Source organism: Alosa pseudoharengus, unplaced genomic scaffold (assembly GCF_046254945.1).
Source record: "Alosa pseudoharengus isolate Yale_2024_CS ecotype anadromous, Long Island Sound unplaced genomic scaffold, YU_APseudo_1.1 YU_APseudo_1.1_scf_9, whole genome shotgun sequence".
Lineage (NCBI taxonomy): Eukaryota > Metazoa > Chordata > Actinopteri > Clupeiformes > Clupeidae > Alosa > Alosa pseudoharengus.
This window is the reverse complement of record NW_027468881.1, coordinates 16879998-16891719: the sequence shown is the minus strand read 5'-3', so window position 1 is coordinate 16891719 and position 11722 is coordinate 16879998. Positions and strand designations below refer to the sequence as shown.

Below are 11722 nucleotides of genomic sequence, written 5' to 3'. Positions count from 1 at the left end.
ACTGCTTGAAAAGGCAAGACGTTTGTCAGACCATTATAGCAGGGACATTGCACCGACATTCCCAACACAACTCCTCTCATTCAGGTCTTGCTTTAAAGCAGAGATTTCACAGAAGTCATCTATTTTTCAACTTGCCAAAATGCTGGTGGTAGATTATGACAGTGACAAGTTCTGAGTGTGCAACGACACTTATTCTAAAGATTATGACAGTGTAACATCCACATTCGGGGAAGTGTGTACTCATGTTGTTTCTGACATTGCCTGTGACTGCGCAACAGCTAAGCGATCTTTTTCAAAACTCAAACTTATTAAGACCTATACCTAAGGAGCAGCATGGGGCAGGAGAGGCTCCGTGGGTTAGCTATCCTGTCCATTGAAAATACGAGAGCCAGAGCATTAAATATTGAGAACATTGTTGACGATTTTGCACAACGTAAGATGGCCTTCTTCTAATGGCCTAATTCACGCATATTGGGGATTGTATGCATATGAATGATTTTATTTGGTTTCTGGACGGTTAAATAAGTTAGGCTACATTAAGTTTTGTTTCTGCGCAGTGCGAGTTTATAAGCAAGCAATCTACGCTTGCAGTTTCCGCAGAGGGTTGAAGAGGCGCATTGAGTGTTTCCATAATTCCATGCGAGTTGATGTTAATGCAGTAATATTAGATTACCCTAGCCTGCAGGCTGTTAATAAAATTATTTTTTAATGTTTTCACATGTAATGGATATATAGTCGTGTGTTTTTTATTTGAAATTGTAATCTGTAACTACTAAACTACTTCGGTGCCTCAGGCCCTTTGCATAAACAATTGAAGTCACCCTTAATGTGTATTGCATGTATCAGAGCTAATTCATCCTGGGCCAAAGTTCGTCGGTATGGGGCCCGCGTAGCGCTCTCGCACCTGGGCCCACCATTGGCTTTTTACGCCACTGGGCTACATTAAGATGTTTGGAGGAAAAGATCAGGCAGTCTGCCGAGAGACCTGCCCAAATAGGCGGCATTGGACCATTAAACCACACAATGATCCAAAACATACAGCCAAACAAGGCAAGAAATGGTTAACAGAGAACAATATCAGCATTTTAGACAGTATTGACATAAGAGTGACATGACACTGTCATGAACGTGTCATAAACTGCCTTTGGCTGCCTTTGACACGGTTAATCACCGCATCCTTCTCTCTATACTCGCTAACATGGGAATCTCCGGTTCTGCTCTCTCCTGGTTTGAATCCTACCTCACAGGACGCTCGTTTAACGTATCATGGCTTGGTCAGCTATCTGCACCTCACCATCTCACCACAGGGGTCCCCCAGGGCTCAGTACTGGGCCCCCTTCTCTTTGCTATCTACACCACCTCCTTGGGACAGATTATCCGTTCGCATGGCTTCTCATACCACTGCTATGCAGACGAAACACAGCTCTATCTGTCCTTTCCACCTGATGACCCCTTGGTTTCAGCACGGATCTCGGATTGCCTCTCAGACATAGCTACATGGATGAAGGCACACCACCTCCAGCTGAACCTCTCAAAGACTGAACTGCTGGTCCTCCCAGCTAAACCTACCATACACCACGACATCAACATCAAATTTGACTCTCTGTCTGTTTCACCTACCAGGACTGCAAGAAATCTAGGAGTTGTTCTCGACAACCAACTAAACTTCTCAGATCATGTTGCCTCAGTCGCCCGGTCATGCCGTTTCGCACTCTACAATATACGGAAAATCAGGACTTACTTAAATCAAGATGCCACCCAACTTCTGGTTCAGGCAATAGTTATCTCACGACTCGACTACTGCAACGCCCTCCTGACAGGTCTCCCAGCCTGCGCAGTGAAACCACTTCAGATGATCCAGAACGCGGCGGCGCGCCTGGTCTACAACCAACCCAAGAGGGCACATGTTACCCCGCTACTCATCCAGCTACATTGGCTACCTATGGCGGCCCGCATCAAATTCAAGGCTCTAACGCTTGCCTACAAAGTAGTCTCCGGTTCTGCTCCCACCTACTTGAATGCCTTCATACAGATATACGCTACCTCCAGACCGCTGCGCTCCTCAGACGAACGACGTCTAGCTCTACCTCCGGTACGCTCAGGCCAATCCAAACTTTTCTCATCTGTTGTTCCTCGCTGGTGGAACACACTGCCAGTTCCTACAAGGGCAGGGACATCCCTCTCCATTTTCAAAAAACTCCTGAAGACCCAGCTCTTTAGAGAACATCTCCTCTCATAGCAACACTTACAACAAGTCTTGCTGATCCTAGCACTCACCAGCCGTCTTAAACTGACAAGTAACTGTTAAAAACAGCACTCACTGATGCACTTATTCTTACTGTACTCTAATGTTTTTTAAATTGTCCTAATATTGTTGAGAATTGCTCTAAAACTTAAACTGTTTACCATGTTGTTAGTCGCTTTGGCTAAAAATGCGTCAGCCAAATGTAATGTAATGTAATGTAATGTAATGTAATGTAATAAACAAGTCATAAACGCTTCTGTTATTAAGTGACATTCGGTTTTTGTCATAACAAGTTAGGGTTAGGGTTAGGGTTCATGTGTCATGACAGTGTCATGTGTTCATCACAGTGTCATGTCACTCTTATGTCAATACTGTCAAGTAAAGTGTTACCTAATCTATTTCACAAATTATGTGATATAACATTGGAATATTTTAATGTCTTAATGTAAACAGTAAAGCAAACCCAAGCAGGAATAGGAAATCCAAGCAGGAACTTAAGTAAGGGATAATGTATAGAACGCCGGTCATTATTGGGAAAATAAGTCCCTTCAGGGCAGACCAAGTCCTGTTCGCCCTGTCGGGACTTATTTCCCCAATAATGACCAGCATTCTATACATTATCCCGCTTATTACACGGTTACTTGCCAAAGCGAAATAATAAACTCCCCACGATATGACTTTACATACATATGCCTACATAGCCTAGCCTATTTGTTACCGTTCATCGTGGCATTTGCTGAGAAATAGTTCGCAACAACACACGCTGAACTTGAATCAAACATTCTTTAGAACACAGCTGATCAACCGTCACTTTTGAATGAAGTTCCAGTCCTTGCTTAGTGATATGAAAGACCTGAATTTGAAGCACAAACTCCGTTGCCATTGACAGCGGTCATTATTTTTTTCAGAGGTCCTTTCCCAAGAAATAATGACCGCTAGAACTTTGGGAAATCCCATTCAAGTCAATGGAGCGTTCTACTTGCCTTGTGAAGAGCCGTGTAATAACAATCTTTAACTCAAGAAAGGCCTGGGGAACTTTCTGCTCAGTTTTCTATGGACAGTTTCAGACCAGTGATCAAATGTATTCAAATGCAATATCTTTTCGAAACTCTCGCGAGCAGCAATATTGTGTCGTCTCATTTCAAATGAAAAGGAGTCTTCTTTGTTATCACCCAAAACCACTCTCCGCAGCTCACTGATTGGTTGCGCAAGAAAGCAGACTGACAAGCTCTCTTCAATCATCCCTTTCCAGACTGTAACACCAGCAAAAACTGAGCAGGGGAAATGTCTGTCTTGTCTAGTGATGACCAAGAGATACTTCTATTCACCAGTTGAATATGGAGAAAATAAACGTCACTTTCCCCGTTTTTTCCTGGCCTTTGCTGATCCATCTGGATGGAATAACCAGGGTATACACAGTGCATGCTCCCATCGTGGGTTGTGTCAACATTGAATGCCCCTACTGTGACAGGTATTTTCATAGTAAACACAGGGAGCTATCTGATAACTGAGGCAACCTTCGGCTACCACAGGGGATCTGGATGCCATTATCAGGTAGGTGAATGACTTTGTCCTTAAATTTGACTTTGGCCTACTGGTTAGGGCTTCGGACTTGTAACCGGAGGGTTGCTGGTTCGAACCCCGACCAGTAGGAACAGCTGAAGTGCCCTTGAGCAAGGCACCTAACCCACTGCTTCCCGAGCGCCGCTGTAGCAGGCAGCTTACTGCGTCGGGATTAGTGTGTGCTTCACCTCACTGTGTGTTCACTGTGTGCTGTGTGTGTTTCATTAATTCACGGATTGGGATAAATGCAGAGACCAAATTTCCCTCACAGGATCAAAAGAGTATATATACTTATACTTGTGCAGAATGCCATGTTGCCAAGCCAAACATACTCACATTATTAGCATTCTAAATCAATTATCCTGATGGGATAACCTGTGAAAAGTATTTCAAAATCACCAGCCACTACTGTAGCCCCTTTGAATCAACTGCACAATGGCGGCAGATTTAAATGCTTTAGGTCAGACATTTGTTCCAATCAGTGATTCATTTTTCACATCATGAGGTGGTCCCAAATCTGTTGCACCTTGAGCTAATCCTCTGTGATAGATTAGGTGGAGACATCTGGTGGAATGAGTACGGAAAAAGACTCCTTTTCTCCACTGCGTTCTTGGAATGAGGGGAAAAAAACACATTAAACAATACTAATCAAAGCCCATTCTTCAAAGTTGTTTCTGTCCTTTGCTCAGCGAGGGATATAAGTGAACCCTTGGCTTGGAGGTAAATTGAAAAGCACTAAATGTGATACATCATGTTTTCCTCCCCTCTACGACAGAGTTGAGATTAAAAGTTAATTTCCCAAAGAAAAGATGAGAGAGAGACAGCTGGGACTGTTTTGACTAATGCCACAGTCAGCAGACACAAGATAAGACCGCAGCAATTCTCTTAGCCACCAACCTTAACGGTCTCTGTCATTACCCAAAGAGGCGCCTTCCAAACACAAATGCCTCCAACTGATTTCCAGAAATAAAAATAAGGACCCAGTGTACCCAGTGAGCTCTTGAGATATGCCACACAAGAAAAAAAATAAAACCCAGTGACCTCTAGAGATATAAGGCCACACAGGAAGAAAAATAAAACCCAGTGAGGTTCTTACACAGTAGCTTCAGTATGTCGATCACACCCGATGGCAACATGACTACATGGTTTGTTAAGAACTCCCCGTTCACCCGTATGCTTCTCCTGTCATACTTGAAAGCGTAGCTCAAGACTGCTGGAACTAGAGGCATCCTCTGATTAGCAGCGATGATTGTGAGACCCCTGCCTGTCACTCCGTGCAGTAAAAACCTGATCCCCACAGCCCCCGAGCCAACGAGGCCCCGTGGCTACTCAGGGGGCCGTAAAGCGTGCAAGCGAAGCCATATGGCGTAACGCTGCCGCACACTAACTTTTTATCGGTCTGTAAAATATCTTTATGGCTCAGTCCGCATACAGACAACGTCGTTACTAATTGATTTGATTCTGCATTATTGATTAGCATTCCAGGGGCAGAAAATAAGCACGATAAAACTGAAATATAATGTTTTGCTATACTGAGGAAGGCTCTATTGGCACACTGAGTAATCCGTATGTGGTGATTTCTTGGGCTGTAACATTGTTGTGCTTGTGGCCGACAAAACATTGTTTGTTTTGACCTTATATGAGAATAAGCTTTAAAACAGTGTGCGAGTGAATGTGTAACAGTAGTTTGTTTCAAGAGTGAATGTTTGTGAAATGTGTCAGATATTTTAACTGGTGCCTATGTTTTTATGAGAAACTCAGCTAAAACCCTATCTGTCTTCCCCTATGGTTGTTTATTGTGGTTCCTTCCTCATTGGCTGTCATTATGACCTCCTCGAATAGATGAGATCAATTTTCTGCACCCTCTCCCCAAACAGACATCCAAGCATTCCCTCTGAATGACTGCCATTTTGTATAAAACTGAATAATGCAGAGGACTTTGAATTATCATATTTATAATAGGCCACACAGATGGCCCGTCTAACAGCCATTTAATCACCACCAAATTGCTTATTACATCTAATTGAAAATAGTGCGTTCTGTTTGGGGGGGGGGGGGGGGATAGAAAACGCATAATGATATTTCTCACACAAGGCCAGGTTTCTGAACCTGAAAACAACAACAAGGAAATTCATATTTCTTCATCGCCCGGGCAGATGACAATAGAACTATAATGGGACTCCATATTCTGCATTTCATATGAAGCTATAGTGGGGAGAGGAGGCCACTCGTGTGCCAGACAGGCATATTTGGAATGTGAGGGAGCGAGGGAGGAAAAAAAAACTGCTATTTTTGTGCTTGTTTTGTGCTTGTGTGGGTCTGATTTATCTGGAGAGGGCAGGTGTCTCCTTCCCTCTCGGCTGCCCGTAGACGTGGGGCTGCTCACTTCAGGACACAAGTGAGTCACAGAAAGGCCACACTGACCAAAAAAGAACACAGTGTGAGAGGAATGGGGGGGGGGGGAGGGCAATTATGGTTCATGGTATCAGCGTCATGCCCAGTGATGTTGAAAATATTATGTGCATATAATGTCCACTCTGCTGTAGGAAGCATTCTTATGGTCTCATTATCTAAGTTACCAAGCAAGTTGTAACTTTTTGGAATGACTTTCAGTGAGGGGTGATTGCAGACAAGCACTTATATCTTACAGATGATACATGAAGAAATGTCTGCAATGGACACAGTTTCCATTTAGAGAGACTGTACCCCCATGTCCTCCTAGAACAAGCATCAAAACTCTCACACACACATTATGAAGCAATAATTAAGCTCTCCTCAAAGTCATTAAATGTATGGTGGCTCAGCATTCCATGGGAGATGAGATCTCCATCTGCCCGAGGTGTGGTTAGGATGGTGGGGGGAGGGGAGGGGAGCGTGAATCACTGATACGGTGCTCAATGAGCGGGGAGTATTTAATGATGGTCATTCTGAAGATGGAGAGGCATTGGCAAAGCCCTAAATCTGACAGGCCGCACAACACACAGCAGGTTTATTGACCACACAGATGGCAAAGAAGACGCCCCCATTGGCCTTGTGGCTTTCTTACCGAGCGGGACGTAGAACCAGCAGAAGTTGCCTAATAATCTTTTCTTTTTTTTGCATTTCCTGTATCTCCATGTATCTCCCCCTGGCTGAAAATTCTCTGCATGCAACAGAAGGGATATATTTATGCTGCTGCCTAACGTGGGTTTGTGCCCTATAATAGGTTATATTTATTTCCCAGGCCCCTGAGTCATAATAAGTCAGGGATGATAATGTAAATGAAATTACGTTAATTCAATTTTAGTTCATCTCCATCTGGGTTTGTGTTGCTGAATGAAAGCCTCAGGTTGAGAGCATTGCTCAATGGCAAAGCTTCCTTCATTATGTCACTGAGGGGAAACTAGTCTGCTTTGCCAGAGAGAGAGAGACCCTGATAAGCACATGAAGTGACTAATCAAACCGGCTACGACACAACGGTTGACTGAAGTCGGTGCCCCCACCCTAACCTACTTATGCAGAGCTTACTTTGACGAGAGAAGAACGCGTAGTGGGGCGATAAAGTATGACTTTAGTATTACATTGCAAATAGCGCATTGGACGCCAGCGAACGCTGCGTCCTCGAACACAGAGACGCTCCTGTTGCATTCCGCAGAGGAGGTGCGCAACTATCAAGTTTGAGCCAAGCGTCGGAAACACGACGCGTTTCTCTTCATCCCTCACAAGAGGCATGCCTCCATCGCTTTACCCAACAGTGAAAATCGTGAATCTGGAGTAGACCATTGTAAAAAGAACACCGTAAGACTTCTAAATGAGGTGGGTAAATTCAAATTGTTCGGATTTTTTCTTCAGCTATGTCACATAATAGTGTAGTGTTGATAACCAATTAAAAAACAATTCTGATTCAAAATAAACTGAACTGACACAGACGCTCCTTTCACAACATTACATCCCATAGACAATGCATTGCTTAATTCATCCGAACGCGTTATTTTAGCATATAATTTGTATTCAGAACAGCCAACGTTTCCTTGGTTGTAGGTGAAATATGTCACCTTCTTACCTAATTCCGATTAAAATAAATGTGCAGTAGCCTATGGGACGTTGCGTCATGGTTTGTTATTTTCAGATTCACCTCAGATAGTGTGCTATCCTGTCGAATAGCTTGGAAGTTTATTTTGCTTTTCATGTTCCTACACCCGGCTACAGAGGACCACTAGTGTGTGTGTTATAGCTGCTCCTGTGTGTTGGCCGTCCAATAAACACGGTGAACATAATATGTCTGAAATGCTCATATACGCACAGTAGCGTATTTTTATTTGAATTTGAATACTTATTTTGTTTTTCTTTTTTCATGGCAGAGTTAGCGATGTGAGATAAAAAGGTTGCAAACACGGGAGGGCTGTCGTGAACCATAGCGGAGTTGCTGAGTCTGTCTGCAGGAAACGGAGGACCTCACCCCCACGAACCAGTCCCCTGGGGCAGGATTGTTCACATGTATCTGAAGATTGTTTACCTATAAATCGCGTATTTTAAGGGTCAGACCTCTTCGGTCGCGAAGGATAATCTACCTTTGAGAGGGATTGTCTCCCCGCGTTTGTTGTGCGGCACTTATCCCTCAAATCGATAAGAGTTCATCGTTTGCCTCACTGGCGTCATCCAAAGGCAAGGTTACTGTCCATCATCAGGTTTTTAATCAGTGCTGCTCGGGGCGTCTTGGGAAAATAGGCTACCCACCACAGGTCCTAACTGAAGTCCTCTTTAGGATGAAGATTTTACATTTTCCCAGCCGCTCGGCTTGCGCTGTCCTTCATCCCTCGCTTTGCTTACAAAGTCTTTAAAGTTATGCGCAAAATGACGAATGATCACAAGTGACCGAAGGGGAATAATACTGTTATTGTGCCGGATTCCGCCAACTGAATGGAACTAGCTGTGTGTTTTTTGTAATTAAGCTCCGTTGAGGTGGGCTGAAGGAATACAGCGGACAGGAAAAGAATGCAGTCGGGAATGAGGGCGCTCTGTGCCGGTGGTGGAGCGTCACTATGCTGCCTACTGTTACTGTGGGTTATCTACTCTCACCTCCTAAAAGAAGGCAAGTGCTGTATTGTTTAATACCTATTACTTTAAGGGCTCCCTATATCGTTTGAGCTCAGTGCTTTTTTTTCAGTCCATTAAAGCCACCCTTACGTTTTACGCTTACAGTTCCTCGAAGATCTTAAGACACGCAGTTGTATTGGTAATTACTGATGCCCAACAGTGTGTAAGATTGTCACATCATTAAAATTTTAGCTGCGTTCCCTGAACAAAATGCAGCGCATTACAATAGGTTACTTTCAAGCATGCAGGTCGATTTATTCACGTCTCCAGTACAAATTACATCCTGTAAGAGTGGGTATAATGAAAGGAAATTATCACACAGAAATGTTTTGAATGGATTAGAAGTGCTATGAATACCCCAGGATAATTATGAAGGGCAAAAATCATGCGACTGGCTAATGAAATGTCACATTGTCACTGGCATGAGAGCCGGCCTCCAGGGCACCCCAGAACATCCTTCATTCAGGTAATAAGTTCAATCCACTTGGAGTATCATGCTCAACAATACCCTGAACCTCTCCCTCCCTCTCTGTGTCTCTGTTAAAAGAGAGAGGGAGAGAGAGAGTGTGTGTGTGTGAGAGAGAGAGAGAGAGAGAGTGCCTGCCTGCCTGCTTGCTTGTGTTTCTGTGTATACCCAGCATCTAAAAGCAGACAGTGAGGAGACTTGAAATATCAGGTCTGTGGCTGCTGCTGCTGCTGCACTGTTACCCAGTCTTCTACAGTAGCCTAATGCAGCAAATCTGCTGTCAGCCGTGCACTCACTCTGCTTGACCATTTCACCCTAACACACACCGAGCGAAGGACTTCTAAGATGATTTGTATCTTTGTGATGGGTGCTCGGTGTGGCGCAAACTGTAAAAGCCCTGACCAAGACCCCTTTTAAAGCTGCTGGGTTTGATAAGTGCTCGTTCGTACGTACATGTGATCCGTGAGTCAGTGTTCGTTCAGCCTGCTTCAAACTGGGGAGGGGGGAGGGGGGTGGATGACAAAGGATTTCAAAGTTCAGTAGAAAATAAACAGCACCAAATGTGCATCCACTCGCTGGAAGTAATTGGTGTCTTATGGGAGGTGAAATGGGGCAGGGCCAGAAAGAAACTGTCATCTCGATGCATTCAGTGTTTCGACTGCAAAAAAAGACTTACCCCCCCCCCCCCCAAAAAAAAAAAAAGCTGCTCCTGTTGTTTTTTTCTCCAGTTCTGATCAGCTCTTTAGTTACTCTGAGGATGGAAGAGATTGCTTGCCAGATCATGTACTTATCATCTGTGCTGCAGTCAAAGCATACTGAGTAACCACTCACAGAAAATAAAATAGACTAAAATGGCAAAACTACAAGGACTGATATAATGCAATGCAGCATGAAGGGCCTGGTATAATTGAGTGAGAATAGGATAAATGCATAATGACACATCACAGTCAGCCGTGTGATGTACAGTACACTGTCCTCTTCCCTCTCATGTCCTGCATGAGTCCTACCAACTCATGTGTAAGTAAGACAATGGAGGTTCCACAATAAAGATATCAGAAATTTTATAAATCTTTTAATTTGACGGTTGTGGCAGGTAAAAGCAAATTCTATGTTCTGCACCAGTGACTTTATATGGTGATAAAAAACGAATCATTTTTTATCTTCTAACCCTACATTGGCATGACAGCTGAGTACGGGAAGGATGTCTGCTGTTGCTCTGTGCTCCGGTTATCCAGCACCACTGTAGTCAAGCAAAGAGAAGCAGCTGTCATTTTCTGGCCCATGGTCAAAGCCTAGGGCCTCTGAATAGAAACACTGTTTTATCATGGCATGGCGTTGTGCCCGCAATTGGTGCAATTTGCTTCGAACAACTGCTCCCAGAGTCATCATCTGAAACCTTTTAAAAATGGACGATCATCAAAGCAATTGTTTATTGTGTTTGCTTGTTGCACTTTCTATGGCTCGCTGCATCCATTGTGCTAGACGTGACCCTGATCAAAAATGTTAATCAATTCTCCTGACCTTTCACCTGAGGTTTATAACTGTTGGAAGTTAACAGGAAATAAAAAAATTTGCTAGGTCTGACCAAGGCCTTGACCTTAAGGTGAAACCCACCCACACACTCAAGCAAAGGGCTGGAGAAAACAATAGGTTTAACAGCCAATTTATCGAACCACGTTGTGTTTGGATGGTAGGCCTAAATTAATCCAGTGCGATGGTGAATGAAGGGGGTGATGATGTGACAGATTTGGAGAGGCTGCACACGATTGGCTGATTGGCAGGAAATACTATACCTAGGAAATAGGGTATCTGCCGCTCTTGTGCTTTTAGTCGCTAGATTTAATTATGGAGACCCCTCAGGCCTTAGCCTGGCGGCTAATATAATAGTGTTTTAGTGAATTCATCATTGATAATCTCAGGAACGGTTTCATCAATGGTGCACAAAGAAAATAATAGGCTAGCGATAAGACAGAGATTTACTAGATTAAATCCCATTGTCAGAAGTCATATTAAAATTCCTTCTCCACTCCACGACAGAATTTGGCTGTAGGCGACAGAAGGGATTACTCATTTGTTTAAGAAAAAAAAGAAGCTGCAGAAACATTTTAATTTCACAGCGGTGCTTCATGCCCCAGTGCGCGTTTCTCTCTCCTGACATGTACGCAAATCTATTCCTGGCCTTTGCATCTCCACTTGTCTGCTGCTGCTGCTGCTTACACACAAAAACACACCTCCCTCGCAAAGCCCTGCAGCAAGGTTTTCTCCCCCGTCTGACCAGAGGACGTAATTGCTGGAGCGGTGCTGTAAGGAGGATTTGAGAGCTTTCAGATTTGAAGTTACAGTGTACCACATTTTTTAAGTATTATATCTTA

The 11722-nt window shown here is 43.8% G+C and overlaps 1 protein-coding gene across 1 annotated transcript in view; it reads left to right on the top strand.

Moving 5' to 3' along the window:
- Positions 1–7443: 7443 nt before the first annotated feature.
- Positions 7444–11722, top strand: part of tafa5l (TAFA chemokine like family member 5, like) — a 46229-nt gene continuing 41950 nt past the window's right edge. The window contains exons 1-2 of the mRNA XM_076276017.1: positions 7444–7603; positions 8149–8879. Coding sequence (XP_076132132.1) covers positions 8783–8879 — 97 coding nt within the window. The 5' untranslated portion in view covers positions 7444–7603; positions 8149–8782. The remainder of the gene's footprint in view (positions 7604–8148; positions 8880–11722) is intronic.